This window comes from Megascapheus bottae, chromosome 1 (assembly GCF_031878675.1).
Source record: "Megascapheus bottae isolate mThoBot1 chromosome 1, mThoBot2.hap1, whole genome shotgun sequence".
Taxonomy (NCBI): domain Eukaryota; kingdom Metazoa; phylum Chordata; class Mammalia; order Rodentia; family Geomyidae; genus Megascapheus; species Megascapheus bottae.
The window spans coordinates 30,859,581-30,880,334 of record NC_143509.1 but is presented as its reverse complement, the minus strand read 5'-3'; the positions used below and the strand labels follow the sequence as shown (position 1 = coordinate 30,880,334).

At 48.6% G+C, this 20,754-nt stretch overlaps 2 protein-coding genes across 2 annotated transcripts; both read right to left on the bottom strand.

Annotated features, from left to right (window-relative positions):
- Positions 1 to 4,225: 4,225 nt before the first annotated feature.
- Clec4g (C-type lectin domain family 4 member G) lies at positions 4,226 to 8,515 on the bottom strand. The gene is made up of 9 exons (XM_090330038.1): positions 8,455 to 8,515; positions 8,082 to 8,192; positions 7,303 to 7,356; positions 7,079 to 7,141; positions 6,442 to 6,546; positions 6,103 to 6,192; positions 5,753 to 5,901; positions 5,524 to 5,639; positions 4,226 to 5,060 (listed from the first exon to the last, which is right to left on the bottom strand). The coding sequence occupies exons 1-9, from the start codon at positions 8,507 to 8,509 to the stop codon at positions 4,922 to 4,924; spliced, it is 882 nt and encodes a 293-aa protein (XP_090186164.1). The 5' UTR covers positions 8,510 to 8,515; the 3' UTR covers positions 4,226 to 4,921.
- A 1,900-nt stretch (positions 8,516 to 10,415) lies between these two features.
- On the bottom strand, positions 10,416 to 15,750 carry LOC150068818 (CD209 antigen-like protein A). Its single transcript, XM_090330025.1, has 6 exons — positions 15,698 to 15,750; positions 14,369 to 14,458; positions 13,949 to 14,029; positions 13,430 to 13,581; positions 12,298 to 12,407; positions 10,416 to 11,938 (listed from the first exon to the last, which is right to left on the bottom strand). The coding sequence occupies exons 1-6, from the start codon at positions 15,723 to 15,725 to the stop codon at positions 11,788 to 11,790; spliced, it is 612 nt and encodes a 203-aa protein (XP_090186151.1). The 5' UTR covers positions 15,726 to 15,750; the 3' UTR covers positions 10,416 to 11,787.
- Between the last annotated feature and the right edge of the window lie 5,004 nt (positions 15,751 to 20,754).

The window sequence follows — 20,754 nt, the reverse complement described above, 5'->3', positions numbered from 1 at the left end:
GGATGCTGCCTCTGCTGGACATTCATGGTCACTGCTCCAAAGGGGGGTAGTGCTGGGGACAAGAGAAGGTGGTGGGGTCCCAGCTGTATCCCTTTACTTGAAAGATGATTTTTTTTTTCTAGCCCTGGGGCTTGAACTCAGGGCCTGAGCACTGTGCTTGCTAGGCAAGCACTCTACCACTAGGCCAAAGTCCTAGCCCCAAGGGTGATTTGTGTGTGTGTGTGTGTGTGTGTGTGTGTGTGTGTGTGTGTGTGTGTGATGGGGCTTGAACTGGGCCTGGGCGCTGTCCCTGAGTTCTTCAGCTCCCAAGGGTGATTTTTTTTTTTTGCCAGTCCTGGGCTTGAACTCAGGGCCTGAGCACTGTCCTTGGACTTTCTCAAGGCTAGAGCTCTACCACTTGAGCCTCAGCACCACTTCCGGCTTTTTTCTATGTATGTGGTACCGAGGAATCGAACCTGGGTCTTCGTGCATGCTAGGCAAGCACTTTAACCACTAGGCCAAACTCCTGGCCCCGAGTGATTTTTTTTTTAAATAAATTTTCTCTAGAGGCCTCAATTTCCTCAGGTAAGAAAGCAAAAATCCCTCATAAAGGGTGTTTTTTTAATTTTTAATTTTTTTGTGTGGTGTTGAAGGTGGAATCCAGTGCCTTGTGCATGCTAAGCAAGTCCTCTACCCCTCAGCTAAATCACAGCCCTAAGCACTTTCCCTTCCCTTCCCTTTCTTCTCCTTACTTCCTTTCCTTTCTCCCCTTCTGTCTCTCCCCCCTCCCCCTCCCTCCCTTTCCCCTCCCCTCCTTTTCTGAGGTAGAGTCCTTGGGTGCTATACTGACATGGATTTTCTGGGTTCCAGTAATGATCTTGGCTCAGCCTCAAGTGCGAACACATCTGCTTTGCTTGTGCATTCATCGCCTGTCGCCTACCAAGGCCTGGGAGAGGGGGGTATTTTTCATGGTTACCCTAATGTCCCTAAGGCCATGACCCAGAGCCTGGACACAGCACTTTTTTGGGTGCATGGCCATATTGGGACTTGAACTCAGGGCCTGGGTGTTGTCTCTAGCCTTTAGCATTCAAGGCTGGTACTCTGTCACTTGAATCACAGCTGCACTTCCAGCTTTTTGGTGGTTAATTTGCAATAAAACTCTCCTGGGCTTTCCTGCCCAGACTACTGCAAATCACAATCCTCAGATCTCAGCCTCCTGAGTAGTTAGGATTACAGGCATGAGCTACCATGCTCAGCTTATTTTCTTTCTTTCTTTTTTTTTTTTTTTTTTGCCAGTCCTGGGCTTCAGCTCAGGGCCTGAGCACTGCCCTTGGACTTTCTCAAGGTTAGAGCTCTACCACTTGAGCCTCAGCACCACTTCTGGCTTTTTTCTATGTATGTGGTACCGAGGAATCGAACCCGGGTCTTCGTGCATGCTAGGCAAGCACTTTAACCACTAGGCCAAACTCCCGGCCCCTTATTTTCTTTCTTTTTGAAGGAACTGCAAAATATATTTTGCTCACTTAAGTTGATCAAAGATGATATGTAGGGATATCTAGTTCAACCCAATTTGTGCTAACATTTGAAAGGAAATGTTGCAAGACAATCTCTTACCTTCCTGCAGAAAATAATACATGCTTCCATTTGTTAGGAACACTATCATTTTATTTGGATGTTAACCTGGAAAAGAAACTATCCTTGATAAAAAATGAGATGTTAAAAAAAAAGGCAGAAAATACACAGAGATCAGTGAGAGACTGTCTAAATCGTTTTAAGAACAAGGGCTTCACTTCTTTAGAGGAAAAGCAAACATATTAAAATTTTCATAACTACTGATATTTGAAGTACAGAGACTGAAAATTGGAAGTGCCCACATATTTCCATCTAAAATTGTGCCCTAGCACATTCATTAGTCTAGTGAAAGACACTTGACAATAGTACTTATTGAGTGATGTGGTCATTTTCATCTCCATTTGAAAGAGGCGAAAAAAGAGGCCCAGAGAGGCAAAGCCACGTGCCCAAGCTCACTGAGTTAGTAGCCAACACAAGCTTCAAACTCTGGGCATTCTCTCCATGTCCTCAAAAATGCCTGTCCATTTCATTCACTTGAAGGAGAGGCGGAGACTCTGGGCCATTGTGATGGATGCGATAGGAGTCCAATGGCAAAGAGGCTGGAGGAGGATTTGTCCCGCCCCCACCTGGGAGAGCCCCAAGGGCTTCCCCGCGTGCCTCAGCCTTTGGGGATCTGAGGGGCTTTCCTGAGACCAGGAGGAGGGAGCTAGGACACTGGAAAGGCAAGTCGCCCTATCTCAAGGCCATTTCCTTGGAAAGCGGGGTGACTTGAGGTCATTACATCCAGCAAACCCTGATTTGGCCCTGAGATTTCTGGCTTGCTGACTCAGTCCCTGTGGTCACTCTAAGGGCTGTTTTTGGAGATAGCCTTTCTGGCCTCTAACTCCACTCCGCAGCTCACGCTCCTTTGGCCTCTCCAAGACAGACTCTGTTTTGTCTCCAATCCTCCGATCTTCCAAGCCAGAAAGGGAGGGAAAGGAAGTTTGCCCTTTCAGAATTTTCCATTTTCCCCTTCACCATAGTGAAATTCCACCTGTATCCGTTTTCATCATCTCCTGCTTTCCCTGTTGATCTGGAAGTGAGCCCCAGAATGGCAAAAAAAAAAAAAAAATCATCTCTGGCGTGGGCCAGGAGCTGGTGCTTATGCCTGTAATCCTAGCTACTCAGGAGACTGAGATTTGAGGATCATAGTTCAAAGCCCAGCCCAGGCAGGAAAGTCTGTGAGACTCATCTCTAAATAACCATCAAAATAGAAGCCAAAAGTGGTGCTGTGGCTTAAATGGTAGAGCATTTATTGTGAGAATAAAAGCTCAGGCACTGTACCCAGGTCCTGAGTTCAAGCCCTAGGACTAGCACACACACAAAAAGAAAGCTGGATGGAGGTGTGGCTCAAGTGGTAGAGTGCCAGTGTTGAATGAAAAAGTCAAGTGGGAACACAGACAACAACAACAAAAAAAACCAACCCAAGAAACAGACACACTATTTCCTTGGAATATATACAAAGCCAAAACAATCTATAAAAACAAGACAGTGACTCATCACATTAAGTATTGGGGAATTGTGACCCCAGACCTTGTTGTGTTTGACAGCAAACTTTGAGCACATCCATCATCATCTGCGAAAGTGGTACTACAGATCAGAAAGTTAAACAACAAAACAAGATGCTGAAAATATTCAGAGATAATAGACGGTTCAATAGTCAATAGGCCATTCAATGTATGTGGAATTCTTTCAAAGACAAGTCAAATCAACTTATGGATTAGCGGTGAAGCTGGGGTCAGAACGGGGTCTTAAAGGATGGTAGGAAAACTCTGTACCTTGATTGGTGCAGAATCAAGAACATTCTGTACCTTGATTGGTACACAAGCCTTCCTGCTCCATGCTGTCCCGGGCAGGCCATTTGGGGGGTGGGGGGCTTCCAACAGCCTTTAATTTTTGAACTCTGTTATGCACAGAACTAAAAGATGCGGGCTTGTCACTCCCTATTGTAGCTGTGTCCTGGAAAGTCTCAGAGAGCCCCCAGGTCCTTAAGATAGAGTCAGAAAACTTTGGGAAGTTCAGGATGAAGTGGTGAATTACAGTCTCCAGTGGTGAAAGTTAGGCTGTCTACAACCTAAACCTCCAGGGGAGTTCAAGCCATTCTGCCCTGATTTTCAAAATCCACCTCGCTGGCTTCTTCCTGGACCTCCCAAACTCTGCTCCGACCACCCCATTTCTGGCACCGCCTTGCCGATCTCCTCCCATTATTCCTCAGAAGTCTGTCTTTCCTGGCTGCCCTAACTAATGACCCAGGGAACTATATGTTTCAGTCTGAAGGGAGCAATCTGGGGAGTTGCTCCTCTCCCTGTATCAGGAGCTGGATTGGGGTACCTGTCATCTCAGCAGTGGGGATAAATGAAGGAGAGCCCCAGAGTAAGGACTGGCTTTGACCCTTTCTTGTATCCCCAGAACTCCCTGAGTCAACTCCTGTACCAGTGGCCAGGGAGAAAATAATGTAAACTGGGCAACTGCTCAGTGGAGTGTCACCCACTGAGTGTGGTGACATCATAGGTCCATCTATAAAGGTGGCCTCACTTATTGGGCGCTGTCTAGGGACTCTGGGATAAAGTTTTGAGCAAATCACCAGAGCTGGAGTCTAGATTCATTTCTTAAGCATTTATTAATGCCTCTTCCGGCTGTGATAACAGCTTCCAGGCTTGGGCGTGAGAAATGATAGAAAATCAAAAGGCTCCGTCGTTCTTGTCTAGGAAGAAAGGAGGGGTCAGATGGCCAGAGCCTGGGAGCTGGGATTTTGGAATTGGTAGAATTAGGTTAAGTAGGAATTTTGGGAAGGTTTTCAGTTGGAGCAGAGGTTGCTAGCAGAGGAGTCGGGAATGGACAGGGCTTAGTTGGGACCTAGTGGTTTTCAACAGTGATAGAAAAAAGATCATTGAAAGTGGAGCTGTGGCTTAAATGATAGAACACTAGCCTTGAATGAAAAGGCTCAGGGACAATGCCCCAGGCCTGGAGTTCAAGCCCTAGGACTGCTATGTGTGTGCGCGAGCGCGTGTGCTCTCTCTCTCTCTCTCTCTCTCTCTCTCTCACACACACACACACACACACACACACACACACACACACACAGATTTTTGATAGTGAGCTCCAAAAGTGTATAAGCCAAATCTGCCAAATCTGTGGGTCTGTCTATGGCAGTAGGCATAGCTTGGGACAGAAGGCGTGGCCCTACATGGTTGACAAGGCTCTGGGCAATGGGCGTGGTTTGCACAGTGGGCAGGACCCTGGGCAGTGGGCGTGGCTCAGGCAGTGAAGCTGCTCTGTGTGGTGGGCGTGGCTCTCGGCAGGGGGCGTGGCTCTGGGACACTCCAGAGGGTCAGCAGTTGACCCTCTTCTGGCAAATCCAGCCGTCCTTCTCGCTGGTACACGGCGCATCATTCCACAGCCCCGTGTGTAATAGCATGACACAGTCCTCGTGACCTCGAGAGTCGTTGGGTTCACCTGTGTTCCAATGGCTGTGGTGGTTGGGTAGAGGAGATTGGAGGGAGGGGATAAGAAGGGGATGTGGTGGTGGTGGTGGTGGTGGTGAGGTGGGGGGGGATGTATTATTGTTAGGTATGGACCAAGGGACCAGCCTGGGGGCCTGCCTTCCTGCCTCCCCTCCCCTCACCCTTTTTCCTTCCTTCCTTCCTTCCTTCCTTCCTTCCTTCCTTCCTTCCTTCCTTCCTTCCTTCCTTCCTTCCTTGCTTCCTTCCTTGCTTCCTTCCTTCCCAGAGTCTAGCCTTTTTATTTCTTGGATCTGTCCTACACATCCTTACTTGAGCTTGGTCCAGTGTGTATTTTTCTAGGGCTTATTTCCTAGGGTCTACCCTTCACACCCCTAAAAAATCTAACCTGAGCTGGGAGGTTCCTGAGTTACACTCAAAAGCGCATGCGCTGTGGTCTAGTCTGCCCCTACCCCAATGTCTCTCCACTCACCTGAAGGTGAGTGAGACTCCATCCAACCACTTGTAGCCCTGAACCTTGCCCTGGTGGCGCACAGCCCTGAGGCCCAGCCAGTATCCCCGGCCACGAGTGTGCTTATTCAGGAAGTCCTGGAAAGGAGGAAAGATCTGAGCCTGCCAGGGTCCACTGACACTGCTCTCTCACCCAGGCCTCCCTCTCTGTGCCACCCCTCCTCTGCCACACCCCCCTCCCCTGCACTCACCAGCTCTTCTAAGTTCCGGATGACCACCAGGTGGGCGCCTTGGCTTGCGCAGTGTTTTTGAGCCACCTCCCATGCGGCCTTTGGCTCCGAGAAATAGTAACAAGAGCCCTGGAAAGCCACCCACGATGTAGGGCACTGATTGCAGGAGTCTGTGGGCAGTGAAGGTCAGAGAGTTCGATTGTTGTCTGAGAAGGGGCAGTGAGGGTGCTGGGTGTCTGGAGGCAGGGTATGGAGCCACAGTAGCCAGGCTGTGGGTTGTGTGGGGGGCGAAGAACCCCTAGCTCTCTGGCCCATCCCCGAAGGTCCACTTGCCCCCCCCCCCTCCAGCCCCCTTCCTTTGTCTTGCTCACGGTTCTGGAGTTTGGCAGCTTCCAGTTCCCGGAACAGCTCGGTGCGGATGTCTTCACGGTCTCTGCCTGCTTTAGCCAAACCCTGGGTCACTACAGGGTCAAAGAATACAGGGTGTGTTTTGCTGAGGATCAGGAAAAGTCATGGTGGGTCTTAGGGTCAAGACCGGTAGGGGGACAGGAGAGGGAGGTGGGTGAGACTCCACCCGCCTTGGGGTGGGGAGTTGTGGTGAGGGTCAGAGGCTAGAGATGAGGGTCAGGTTAAGGATAAGCCCACATCCGGGTGTGAGGAGTTTGGGGTTCACGAGAAGGTTGGGTGCCACGGCGGCTGTCGTCACGCACTGTGTTCCTGCAGTTCGTTCATGTTGCCCATGAGATCCAACAGCTTCGCGTGCAGCACCTTGAGCTCGGAGAGGGCTGTGTGCAGCTCCGCCTGCGCCCACGAACCTAGGAAGGGCACAGGGGGCTGGACTTCTGACACAGCCCACCCAAGTCCCCACCGGGCTTTCCCAATCAGCCTGGCCCGAGACCCACGCGTCTCCACCAGCCAAGCCCCTTGTGAGGGTGCTGGGGTTTGAACTCAGGGCCTTCGGCTCGCTAGGCAGGCTCCCCCATCATTTAAATAATGGCCTATCACTTGAGCCACGCCCTGTCAATTATGTTTTACCCACACCACTTGAACCAGGCCCTACCAACAAGACACGCCCCCACCAGTTGAACCAACACCCCACCATTGGAGCCGGGTCCCACCACCAGGTCTCATTACCTAAAGCCACGCCCTACCACATAAGCCACACCCACATCACTTGAACCACGCCCCCATCGCTTTCACCGCCAGCCAATCGCTTGAGCCACGCCTTCCTTGCCCCAGCCACGCCCCTGCAATTGAACCACACCCACCACACCTAAACCACGCCCTCATCATTGGAGCCACGCCCCACCACTTGAGCCACGCCCCCAGAAGCCCAGCCCCTCTCACAGCAATTCTTGCAGGTTCCGACTTGCTCCTTCAAGGCACCCAGCATCATGGTCTGCTCTGAGGCTGGCACACACAACACCCCGACTGTCAGGTCGTCTGGGACGACTCAGGGGACACCTTTCCCCCATGCCTGCCCTGTCTTAGAATCTCAGGCCCTCCATCCCCATGCCCACCTCTCCCGCCCCCACCCCCTTAAGACCCAGGTGACACCACACTGCACACACCATTTTTCTTCAGCAGGTCCTGGTGGCTGAGCAGCGCCCTGCGTTCTGTGGAGGCTGCAGAAAGAGGCTGCTAAGGGTGCAAGCAGGGGACCCGAGGACCCCCACCTCACCCTGGGGGCGTGACACACAATGTGGGTGACAAACACAGGAGCACATTCGTGCACACGCAAGGCTGGGTACACACTGTACTCACACTCACTCGCGTTCAGACCTGGGTACTATGGAGGGGTAGGTTTACAGTCCCCCCCCCCAAAAAAAAGGGCTGGGACACAACCTGTCCTCATTCAGAAGTCACCTATCCTGGGCACAGGGGTCTCATGCCTGCCATTCCAGCCACTCAGGAGATCTAAGGATCTAAAGACCCCGGTTCAAAGCTAGTCCAAGTAGGAAAGTTCCTGAGACTCTTTTTTTTTTTTTTTTTTTGCCAGTCCTGGGCTTGAGCTCAGGGCCTGAGCACTGTCCTTGGACTTTCTCAAGGCTAGAGCTCTACCACTTGAGCCTCAGCACCACTTCTGGCTTTTTTTCTATGTATGTGATACCGAGGAATCGAACCCGGGTCTTCATGCATGCTAGGCAAGCACTTTAACCACTAGGCCAAACTCCCGGCCCAAGTTCCTGAGACTTATCTCTGGTGAATCGCCAAGAATACTCAAGCGGAGGTGTGACTCAAGCAGTAAAGTGCTAAACAAAGAACAACAAACACTCAGGTGCAGCATCCAGGCCCTGAGTTGCAACCCCCGTACCAGCACAACAACAACAACCACCCAGAAATCACTCACCTCTTGACACAAGGATGCTAAGGGCCAGGGCCCACAGGACTGTGGTCACCAAGAGAGCCAGGGCCAGGAAGAAAAGACTTTGTTTGAAGTTTTCCCAGCGTCCCCAGTGTCCTAGTAAAACATAGACCGTCTCCAGGTTCCTCCAGGACTGAGGTTCAGAGAAGTAAAGCAACTTACCAAACGGCACACAGCCCTTAAGTGATGCTTAGTTTGGCTCTTGGGTATTATGGGTGTGGTATTTTTCCTTCACCCATATCCTGGGTCTTCCTGCCTCTTCCCTTCCCCCTATCAAAACCAAGACACTAAGAAAGAGGGACCCAAGGGTGTGGGCATGGGGTAAAGGGGGTCAATGAAAGAAGCTCATTGATCATACCTCGAGGGACCTCATCAGGCCCACCGCACCACTTTCTATATCTGGCAGAGTCCATGATGGCTCAATGGCTTGGATTTGGGTTGGAATAAATGTAGCTCCTGGCTACCCCAGCCCCCACCTCCTTCCCCTTCCATCACATTTCCACTTTCAGTTCCTGAGGACAGGAACACATTCATTGGTCAGTGATAGTGCTGGATTTAGAGGACTGGGCTGGGCTACGACTGGATGGCTGGGTGGGGTTGGAAGTAGTCTATGGCTTCTAGAAACTTCTGTTTTCCCAAAACGAACACACAAGAAAACAACCTGTTCTTTTTGTCAGTTCTAAATCTGCACAACTCTTTCTCTCATGGATTATGAGTAGCTATTTTAAATCTTCACCATTTTCAGACCTGATTTTTTTTTTAAATCACATTCCTCTAGATCCCAGAATGTAACATTAAATTTTCAGGAGAAGAGAGGAAATATAAAGCAACTATACTCTCAACTTTCTCAGCATGTCATCATAAAAGCATTTAACTATACCAGTGGATGACACTCTTGCGCTCCATTCTCCATTCCCTCCGCTCTCTGGCATCTTCATCTGGGGTGTGCTCGAGCACACGCGCACACACACACACACACACATTTTGGTCAATCATGGGGCTTGATCTCAGGGCCTGGGCACTGTCCCTGAGCTCTATCACTTGAGACACAGCTCTCTTCCTGGCTTTTTTGGTGGTCGAGTGGAGATAAAGTCTCTGGGACTTTCCTGCCTGGACTGTCTTTGAACAATGATTCTCACATCTCAGCCCTTTTGAATAGCTAGGATCACAGGTGTGAGCCACGCGTGTCCAGCTCAGCTTTGACTTTTCTTATGGAAAAAAAAGAAAAAGAAAGAAAGAAAAACAACAAAACATGCAAAAGATAAGAATGAAAAAGAGGAAAAGGAAACCTGCCTGCCTTTCCCTCTGCTTTATTGAGTTTTGACATTGAGACCTAGTTCAGATCTTCTCTAAAGAAAATACATCCTGACAAATGCCACTGTCCCCACACTCTTATCTGTGGTCTGATTTTTTTAACTTCCTTCCCATCCCCTCTGGCCCAACTTCCCTTCCAAGCACTCCATGTAGTCCTTTCCTCTGTGTGTGTGTGTGTGTGTGTGTGTGTGTGTGTGTGTGTGTGTATGCGCGCGCACTACTCTTGGGCTTGAACTTAGTGCCTAGTACTCTACTACCTATGGTACAAAAAGTACTGTGTGTGTGTGTGTGTGTGTGTGTGTACTCATAAATAAGGAATCAGATTGCTTTGCACATTTGGAAGTTTTCTAATCATATCCCATGCACTTCCTGACCTTATTTTGGTTTCCTTCACCATGATAGCGAACAGATCTATCAAACCAATGCTCATTTTGTATTAAAAAAAATACATAGAAAACAAAGATAACCAGGAGAAAATACATGCTTAGATACAAAGAAGTCAGGAAAGCTTTGTTAGTTTGATAAGCAATCACTCTCAAGAACGTACAGGGACATTTTACTTAGAAATGAATTAGGAGGAACTGGGAGCATAGCTAGTGGAAGTGGCGCTGTGGCTTACGTGGTAGAGTGCTAGCCTTGAGAAAGCTCAAGTACAGTGCCCTGGCCCTGAGCTCAAGCTCCAGGATTGGCCAAAAAAAAAAAAAAAATCAGGAGAAGTCCTTCTTTGATACAATGAAGAGGCCACGTGCTGGTGTCTCACACCTAGAAGTCCTAGCTATTCAGGAGGTGACATCTGAGAACTGAGTTCAAAGCCAGCTGGACACAAATGTGCATGAGACTCCTTCTCTCCAATGAACCAGCAAAAAACCAGAAGTGGACCTGTGGCTCAAAGTGGTAGCATGTCAGCCTTGAACACACAGAAAAGTTAAGGGGCAGCACAGGCCTTGAGTTCAACACACACAATCACTTTGCTTATACTTATTGATTTATTCAAAAGGCTACAGCTCAGACAGATGAATGGAAGTAACACACACAGCAAACGAGAGGGTAAGAGCACCCCTGGCCGGTCTAGGTGCTGTGCCTTCCCTCACTCCACCTGCTCATCAATCCTACCCTCAAAAGGGCTGCTCTCTTGGGAGTTGCCCTTGGCAGAACACTTTAAAAAAGATAATAATATTATAATAATATTTTTATTATTTTCCAGTCCTAGGGCTTGAACTCAGGGCCTGAGTACTGTCCCTGTGTTTTCTCAAGGCTAGAGCTCTACCACTTAAGCCACAGCACCACTTCTGTTTTTTTTTTCTATGTATGTGGTACCAAGGAATCGAACCCGGGTCTTCATGCTTACTAGGCAAGCACTCTACCACTAAACCAAACTCCTGGCCAGGGATTGCTATTATTAAGAAGTTGTACAGAGGGGTTATAATTCCACAAGTCCAAGTGATGAGTACAATTCTTCTTGGACAATGTCAACTTTTCCTTCTCTTCCCCCAAGTTTTCTCCCCACCATCCCTGCCCACAAGTTTCACAATTCATTTCCATGCATTTCCACGTGTCTGAATTCCATGACTGCATTTGTTCTCCCTCCCTTCATTTCTGCCCTCCCCCTTGGCAGAACATCTTCTCTCTCATTCTCTTTCTCTCTCTCCAGTCCTGGGGCTGCATCTCAGTACCTGGGCCCTGTCCCTGAGCTCTTTCACTCCAGTCGAATGCTCTACTACTTTAAGTCACAGTGCCATTTCCGGTTTTCTGGTGGATCATTGGAAATAGGAGACTTAGGAACACTCCTGCCCAGGCTGGCTTCAAGCTATGATCCTCAGATCTCAGCCTCCTGAGTTGCTAGGATTGCAGGCATGAGCCACTGGTGTGTGGCTCCAATAGTTAATCGAGTGAAGAATTTGTTACTTGGTACTTGCAGCTTTTGGGGGTGCAGTAGGGACAATCAGAAAAGATCCTGTGGCCCAGGTGTGCAGGCAGGTGAGTGGAAGGTAGGACTGACTGCATTTAGTTGGATGCCACATGGGCTCGGTTAACACTTTCAACATGAAGGGCGAACCCTTTGGCCCCAGCAAAGAAAATAGTGCAGGCCTGTATCCCTACATCTGTCACTAACATTAGCCTGCACAGGAGTCCCACGACAGCCCCTAGGCCAAGAGAACACAGAGGGGAAAGAAAGAGCCCAGTGGTCCAGCCCCACAGTGGCCCAGGAGTCTCCCAGAGAAAAGTCCAAAAGTGTGAGTTGCTAGAGTCCAACGCAGAAGAAGGGCTAGGGATAAAGAACGGGGCAGCGACAACAGATGCTTCTGCCCACCAGGCACACAAGATGGGATGACTGGAGCTGCAGGCAGTCGGGGAGAGAGGAATGGGCCAGCCCGCCTCACTTCTTGGGGCAGGAAGCTGTTGGTTTCTTGCAGATCCAGAAGTTGTTATTGTTACAGTTGTTGTCATTCCATCCACTGCCATCAAACTCCGCACAGTCTTCTTCTCCTAGGTTGTTGGGCTCATGTGGGTTCCAGTACTTCATGAAGCTGCGGAGAGTGAGACCCTTACGTGGACTGCGTGTGTGTGTGTGTGTGTGTGTGTGTGTGTGTGTGTGTGTGTGTGTACACGTGCATTCATGATCATCCTGGTACTGCAGCTTAAAATCAGGGCCTGGGCTCCATCCTTGAGCTCTTTTTGCTCCAGGCTAGTGCTCTGCCACTTTGAGCCGCAGCACCTCTGGGTGGGTTGGGGGGGGTAACCTCCCCTTCTTTCCTTTCTGTAAATGTCACAGACTTTGTCAGAGGTGCTTATGGATTGGAATGGGGACCCTCCCACCCCCAAACATAGCTCAGTTCAGGGTATGGAGAGCTCACCCAACTCTGTCAGGCATTTTCCTGAGACTTACTCCAGCAACAGTGACGAACCATCTACCCAGTGCCATGTGGCTTCTGTGTTCAGGTCTGACATCCCCATCCATGTGTGGCCTTTGTTCTTAGATATCAGCTGCAAGAAGTTCTGGAAGGGAAGGGAGAGCTCTACCATTTGGGTTTACCACCGGGGCCTCCCTTATGCCTCTCCTCCACTCCCCCCAACCCCCAGTCTCTTGGAAGGAAGTTCAACTTGTAGTCTGACCTAAAGCCATTACAGTTTTGGCAAACACATCTTCACGAGGGATTGGGAGGTGTGAGTCCCTCTCTCCACTGTCTATCCCATGTGTAGATGTGTCCTAATCTGTATCTGGAGCATGCATAGCTTTTGATCTTATACACACATCATATCAACAACACAATATGTTTCATCTGCCCAGGCACACACAGAGTGACTCATCCTTGGGTTTAGTGGGTATTAAACATGGCTTCAATCGTCACTGATGTCCAGCTTTACATTGAATGAACATCTCCTTGCTGACTTGGCCTCAGCCAGGCTGGCAAATACTTATACCAAGGTAATGCTGGCTTTTAACTGTGATCCTCAGATCTCAGCCTCCTGAGTAAGTAGGCTGGAACCCCGGATACTCAGCTGGCAATCATCCCTCCACCCTCCCTCCTTTTTAAAATAAGATTTCCACTAGTATATCCATTCACATTAAAACAGGAAATGTGCCCTAGTGGCAGAGTGCTTGCCTAGCACGCATGAAGCTATGGGTTCGATTCCTCAGTACCACACACACACACACACACACACACACACACACACACACACACACACAGAGAAAAAGCCAGAAATGGTGCTGTGGCTCAAGTTTCAGAGCACTAGCCTTGTGAAAGCTCAAGGACAGTGTCTAGGCCCTGAGTTCAAATCCCAGGACTGGCAAAACAATCAAATGGATAAATAAATAAACAAACAAAACAGGAATGTATACCCCTGAGACATACTGGGAACATCCACCCGCACCCCCCACCCCACCCCATTCATTTCTACTTCTCTTTCTAGCAGCGGTAAGCCCCAGTCTTTCATCTGAACAGCCACTCAGTGTGACTCAACGCAGGGCCCCACAGGAACACAGGGTCCCCCCACCCTCTTGACCCCAGACTCACCTGTTCCTCGTGAGTTTTGATGACAACTAATTGAGCCCCCATGTCTTTGCAGGCATCGACAGAATCGGTCCAGCTCCTGGTGGACTTGGATAAGAAGTAACAGTTTCCTTGGAAGGGTATCCAGTCCCAGGGACAGGGCCGGCACAGGCGGTCTGCGAGAGGAAGAGGAGAGTAGGGTTAGATTCCTACACAGAAGGCCTTTTTTAAACCTTCAAGGTCCTTTCCACATCCGGAGCCTCCTCTGAGCCCTGGGAGAGAACCTCAGAGTCTTGGGCCCAGTTTGTGACCAGGAAGGCCTTGCAAACCTTTTAGAGCTGAAGGCAGGAGATTAGTTGTGCACCTACTATGTGCATGGGCCGTGGGCACACTCTACCTGTTCTGCTGCATTCTTATGTCCCAGTTGAGGGAAACTGAGTTTCAGCAAGGAGGAGGGGGTGGTGATGTAAGGGAAGAGAGACCCTCCCAAACACTGAGACTCCCCTTTCTCCCTCCCCCACCTCCCAGTGTCTGGTTGCTCACCCACTCCGGCCTTCAGTTGAGTCATCTCCTGGTAGATCTCCTCTTGCTTAGACTGTCCTTGATCACTGGGGACTTTGAAGACTGTGTGCCACCATCACCAAAAAAACAAAAACAAAACCAAAAATCCACAAAGGCAATAAAACAAAACCACAAAACCCACTGTGATCATAAAGCCCCTACTGTGTGTCAATACCTCCCCCCCCCCATGATCGCATTTGAGGATGAAGAAATCTGGACTCTAAGCTAGGCTGAAACCAGCAGGTATGGGTTGCCCCCCCCCCTTTTCTCAGCTTTTCCCTCCCCCTTCCCTTCCTCCCCCCTCCCCCCAGAAGCCTCTAGAAGCCTCTGATGCATCTGATCACAGCTCCAGGTCCACCCCCTCTTGGTTCTGCTATCCCCCACCCTCAGTCCTCTCCTCACCTTGTACCAGAACAGCCAGCAAGAGCCCAGAGAAGAAGATGAGGAGGAGAAGCTTCAGCAGGAGAGGGGCATGGCCACGGGACAGACACCCTGAGGGACACATAGGCCAGGGTCCTCCTCTTATCCCTGCTGAGGGACAGAGTGGCCACCACCTTCTCCTCCCCAGCCAGGAGCCAGTGGCTCACGCCAGTCATCCTAGCTATTTGGGAGGCTGAGCTCTGAAGATCATGGTTCAAAGCCAGCCTGGACAGGAAAGACTGTGCCCCAAAGTCAGAAGTAGAGCTGTAGCTCAAATGTGAGAGCACTAGCCTTGAGTGAAAAAGCGCAGGGACAGTGTCCAGGCCCTGAGTTCAAAGCCCAGCACCAGCATCAGAAAAAAAAAAAGTGTTTTCCATTGGTGTGCTGCCCAGTTTTTTTTGTTGTTGTTGTTTGTTTGTTTTTTTTTTTGCCAGCCCTGAGCTTGGGCTCAGGGCCTGAGCACTGTCCTTGGACTTTCTCAAGGCTAGAGCTCTACCACTTGAGCCTCAGCACCACTTCCGGCTTTTTGTTATTCATGTGGTACCGAGGAATGGAACCCGGGTCTTCGTGCATGTTAGGTAAGCACTTTAACCACTCCCAGCCCATGCTGCCCAGTTTTAACAATTTGGTCTCTGAGGTTAAAAAAAAATGTGATGTGAGCCAGGCGCTGGTGGCTCATGCCTGACATTCCAGCTACTCAGAAGACTGAGTTCTGAGGATCACAGTTCAAAACCAGCCCAGGCAGGAAAGACTGTGAGATTTTAAAATTTCAATTAGCCACCCAAAAGCTGGAAGTAGAGCTGTGGCTCAAGAGGTAGAGTGCTAGCCTTGAATACAAAAATCTCAGGGACAGCATTCAGGCCTTGAGTTCAAGCCCCAGGACTGGCACACACACACACACACAGACACACACAGACACAGACACACACACACACACACACACACACCAATCTCAAAAGTCTGGATCTCAGCTTTTGCTTTTCTACTACCTAAGGGTCCAGCATTGGAGCACTTAGTTCCAAACACCGAGATATTCAGAGCTCAGACAGTCACCCTCCCCTGAGAGGCAAGGCGCGCTGCCCCCCCCTCCCCCCCCCCCTCGGGCACATCCGCTCAAGCAATATTGGGTGCCATTAGGGACCAGCTTCCCCCTCCTCATTTGAGTGTGGGAAGCATCCATCAGAGACTTAGACCTGAGACAAGACTTAGACCTAAGCTGTCCCCTAGCCCCTTCCCACCTAGCTGCAGAGTCCAGACCCCCCCCTGCGCAGCCACTCCACCACCTGCACCCAAGTCCCAGGCCAGCCTCACCCAGGGGTCCTAGCTGTAGCTCCTTCATCTCCTTAGGAAGCTATGGCTGTCTCTTGGTGTCCCGGGCTGCTGAAGATCACAGCTTTTATTCCCAACTCCCTGAATCTCCTCTCACTGAGGAAGAGAAAGAAGGAACTGGGTATCAGCACCGGAAGAGGCTGAGGCGGGGGCAAAGCTTTGCCCCACCTCTGCAGGGGTCTCAGGGGCTGGGAGTTCCAGGGGTAGGCAGATGCAGGCTTCTTCAGCAGAGAGGAGGTGAGAGTTGGGTAGTGATGTCTCCCCCCACTTCCTAGAGATCACAGAAACACGGCTACTGAACCCAGGCTTTGGTTTGGATTTACTGTCTTCTGACTTCTAGAAATTTCTGCTGACTTGAGCGTGGGGTTTCATTCAAAGTCAGTCATATTTATCAAATGCTTGTGATGATCAAACTCTTCTCTGGGTTTTTTTTTTAAGAATTTATTAACGTTGATTTTTACATCATATTTTAAATGACAAGTTTAACAAACAAGTGTTCAAGGAGGGAATCTCTATTTAACTCATTGGGACTTAGTATTTAGAACTTAATCAAAATTAGGCTAAAGGTTTGTATGTCATAGAAACATAATAATTTAAGAAATAAAACATTATGTCTATAGAGACATAGGTTTTTATGTCTGTATAGTTATGTTTATATTTCCATTACCATGGCCATAGCTTTGGGTATGCAGTTATTGAGTCCTCGCTCTTGTACTCTTTGGATTTAATAACCACATATTAAGGGTTCATTCAAAGTCAGTCATATTTATCAAATGCTTGTGATGATCAAACGCTTCTCTAGGTTTTTAAAATTAAAAAAAAAGGTTTTTGTGTATGTGCTTGTACTTGGACTTGAACACAGGGCCTGGATGCTGTCTTTGAGAGTTTGTGCTCAAGGCTAGTGCTCTACCACTTGAAGTTTCATTTCTGACTTTTGGTTGATTATTGGAAATAAGAGGCTCTCAGAAGCCAGGCACTGATAGCTCATGCCTATAATTCTAGCTACTCAGGAGGCTGAGATCTGAGGATCATGGTTCAAAGCCACTCCAGGTAAACTCTCTCTCTCTCTCTCTCTCTCTCTCTCTCTCTCTCTCTCTCTCTCTCTCTCTCTCTCTCTCTCTCTCTCTCTCCCCCTCTCTCTCTCTCTCTCTCTCCTCTCTCTCTCTCTCTCTCTCTCTCTCTCTCTCTCTCTCTCTCTCTCTCTCTCTCTCTCTCTCTCCACCCCTCTCTCTCTCTCTCTCTCTTCCCCCCCTCTTCTTTTGCCAGTCCTGGGGCTTTAACTCAGGGTGTGGGCACTGTCCTGGAGCTTCTTTTGCTCAAGGCTAGCACTCTACCACTTGAGCCACAGTGCCACTTCTAGATTTTTCTGTGTATGTGGTAACTGAGGAATTGAACCCAGGGCTTCATGCAGGCTAAGCAAGCACTCTACCACTAATCCACATGTCCTGCCTGTCCATAAAACTCAATTAACCACCAAAAGAGATGCCAGAAGTGGAGCCGTGGCTCAAGTGGAAAAGCACTAGCTTTGAGCACAAAAGCTCAGGGATAGAATCCTGAGTTTAAGCTCTATAACCAACTACATGAACACATAGAGTCTCACAGACTCTTCTGTCCAGGCTGGCTTTGAATTGTTATCCTCAAATCTTACCTAGGATTACAGGTGTGAACCACCCATACCTGGCCTGATGGTGGCTTGATTTTCATTTCCCTGATGGGTAAGGTTTTTGTACCTTTCTTTATGGATTGATTGGGCATTTTTATTTTTTTATATTTTTTATTGTAATTAATAAAAGGGTTACATGATATTTGCCAGATATAAGATGCATTAATTCACATACACTGATACCCTTTCACATGTCTTGGTACCCATTACCCTCTCCCCCACCTACCATTGGGCATTTTTAATTCCCTTCCATATCATCTATCACGTAAAGGATATCTGTCATGATCACAGAAGAGGGGGAAAATAAGATGCGGAGTTTAAAATGAACCAACTAGAACTCAGCATCAGAAAATCCAGTCACTCAATTACAAAGTAGACTTGTATGAGTCTGCGAAGTAGATTTACAAACCAGTGAGCACATGAAAAGGTGCTTGTCACCATAAGTTATTAGAAAATACGGATAAAAACCACCAGATAGCCGGGCGTGGTGGCTCATGCCTGTAATCCTAGCTACTCAAGAGGCTGAGATCTGAGGATCTCCGTTCAAAGCCAGCCTGGGGAGTCCATGAAACTGTTATCTCCAATTAACCACTGGAAAACTGGAAGTGATGCTACGGTTCAAAGGGTAAGGAGGTAGCCTTGAACTGAAGAGCTCAGGGACAGCATCCAGGCCCAGAGTTCAAGTCCCATGACTGACACACACATATACAAACCCAACATAGGTGGCTCAGACCTGTAATCCAAGCTACTCAGGAGGCTGAGATCTGAGGATCACAGTTCAAGCCAGCCCGGATGGGAAAGCCCATGAGACTCTACTTCCAGCGAACCACCAAAAAACCAGAAGTGGACCTGTGCATCGAGTGGTAGAACAAAAGCCACCAGCTGGCATTTCCTCACCCCCATTCTGCCAGGGATCGCTGGTATAAAAGCCAGCCAATTTTTTTTTAAAGATGTGGAGAAATTGGAACCTTTGCACAATGTTGCTAAGAACATGCAGAAGAGTGTAGCTTCTGCAGAAAAACATATTTAGACAGTTCCCCAAAATATTGCAAATGGAAGTGTCATGTGACTCAACCACTCCAACTCTGGGTATCTCTACTCCCAAAGAATTGAAAGTGGATGTTCCAGGAAATAATGGTGCCTCCATGTTCCCAGCAGTGTTATGAACCAACATCCAGTAAACTAAAGGAATGAGTCTTCACTGGCTAGAGGAATAGCTTGAGAAAATGATATTTATCCACGCAGGGAAATATTATACAGCCTTTGAAAAGGAAAGGCAATTTCCATACATGCTATAGCATACAACGAACTAGCCATCAATGAAAAGCAGCCAGCTTGCAAAGGACAAATATAGCCTGACTCTATCCACAGGAAATCCCTGGAGTCATCCAACTTATAGCACCAGAAATAGAATTGTGGGGGGAGGAATTATATTATATTGCCAAATTATCTTTAAGTAGTTATCCACAGGAGTTACCATTAAACAAACCCCATTTATGAATGCAGTGCATTTTTTTTTGTGGGTCATGAGGCTTGAACTCTGGACCTGGGCACTGTCCCTGAACTCTTCAGCTCAAGGCTACTGCACTACCCCTTGAACCACAGCCCCACTTCCCGTTTTCTAGTGATTCATTGGAGATAAGAGTCTTACGTTCTTTAGTGTCCAGGCTGGCTTTGAACCTTGATCCTCAGATCTCAGCCTCCTGAGTAGCTAGGATGACAGGAGTGAGCCACCACGCCCGGCTGAATGCAATACATTTTAAACAATGTCATCCCTCCCATTATTCTCAACCATCCCTCTTAACCCCTCCCTTTAATTTTCTTAATTTTATAAAATATTTTGAATTGAATATTATGAGTGTATTATCATGCTCCCCCACCCTCACCCCACCCCAGGGTTGTGATGTTTAATTAATAAGCTTTAGGCCATGAAGAACTGAGTGAGCAGATGCTGCCGGTGATGTTTACTTAATAGCACTGATCTCCACACTCAAAATGGGATAGATAGGATATTACGCATTTTTTTAATGAAGCCCACTATTAAGATCATGTTCTTATGGAATACAAGATGGACACAGCTGGGCATGGCATCTTCAAACCTGCATTCCCAGCTAGTTAGGAGGCAGATGCCAGAGGATTGTGGTTGGAGGCCAGCTTGGGCATAAAAACTCATGAGACTCCATTTCAAGTAATGTTCACCCCCTTTTATGTTGGAGGCATGATTCTAGCGTTAGAGAGTTTGCCTAGCAATCAAGAGGCCTTGAGTTCAATTACCACCACTGGAGGAAAAAAAATCAGCAGAGCCACTTCTTCAAAGGAGACAGAAACAGGGTTGGGAGTTTGGTAGAATGCTTGCCTAGCGTGCACGAAGCCCTGGGTTTGATTCCTCAGTACCACATGTACACAGAAAAGCCATAAGTGGTGCTGTGGCTCAAGTGGTAGAGCTCTAGCCGTGAGAAAGCTCAAGGACAGTGCTCAGGCCCTGAGTTCAAGGCCCAGGACTGGCAAAAAAAAAAAAAAGAAAAAGGAGACAGGAATAGCAAATAAGCATATCAAATAGCCATGTAAAAGGTTGTTATGGTCTGATGCCAGTGGTTCACGCCTGCAATCCCAGCTACTCACGAGGCTGAGGTCTGAGGAGCATTATTCGAATCCAGCCTTGGCAGAAAAAGTCAGAGACTCTTATCACCAGTTGACCACAAAAAACTGGAAGTGGTGCTGTGGCTCCAGTGGTAGCGAGCTAGCCTCGAACAAAAGAGCTTAGGGACAGCACCCAGGCCCTAAGTTCAAGCCCCAGCACTGGTATATAACATATACAAAAATCAGTGTCACTTATCACACACTCATCTTCCAGACCAGGAGGATACCTCTGGGGGTGGGGGTGGGGTCACCAGAGGGTGGGGTCCCCCCCACTTCCAACAGGAAGGTGTGATTGGTTAGATTCACTCATTCCATGGCTGCCGGGAGCTGACCTGTCTTTGGAGAGGAGCGGAAGCTGAGTCAGGTTCCTCAGTAAGGAAGACAAGTGACAAGGAGCAGGGCTGGGAGGGGCACTTTGTGGTGAGACCACATAAAAAGCTTCCTGGTTTTTGTTTTAAATCAGATGTTCAGCAGCACATAATGTTGGGTCACCATTTTTTCATCCTTAGTGATGGTCATTTGTTTCTTGGGGTGGAGTGGGGGAGGGGGGTTGGTGCCAGACCTGGGGCTTGAGTTCAGGGCCTGGGCACTGACTCTGAGCTCTTTTTCATTCAGGCTGGTGCTCTGCCACTGAGCCACAGCTCCACTTCCAGCTTTTTTTTGTGGTAGTTCATTGGAGATAAAGTTTATCGACTAGGCTGGCTTTGAACCTCGATCCTCAGATCTCTGAGTAGCT

Excerpts from the sequence above, each read along its gene's own strand:
- Clec4g (XM_090330038.1), bottom strand. The coding sequence starts at position 8,509 with ATGGACTCTGCCAGATATAGAAAGTGGTGCGGTGGGCCTGATGAGGTC. Across the intron at positions 6,547-7,078 it reads CGGAACCTGCAAGAATTGCT|GTTCGTGGGCGCAGGCGGAG; the intron begins GTGAGAGGGGCT and ends TGCCCTTCCTAG. Across the intron at positions 5,640-5,752 it reads TCCGGAACTTAGAAGAGCTG|GACTTCCTGAATAAGCACAC; the intron begins GTGAGTGCAGGG and ends CCTCCTTTCCAG.
- LOC150068818 (XM_090330025.1), bottom strand. The coding sequence starts at position 15,725 with ATGAAGGAGCTACAGCTAGGACCCCTGG. Across the intron at positions 14,030-14,368 it reads GCTGGCTGTTCTGGTACAAG|TCTTCAAAGTCCCCAGTGAT; the intron begins GTGAGGAGAGGA and ends GGTGGCACACAG. Across the intron at positions 13,582-13,948 it reads TCAACTGAAGGCCGGAGTGG|ACCGCCTGTGCCGGCCCTGT; the intron begins GTGAGCAACCAG and ends TTCCTCTCGCAG.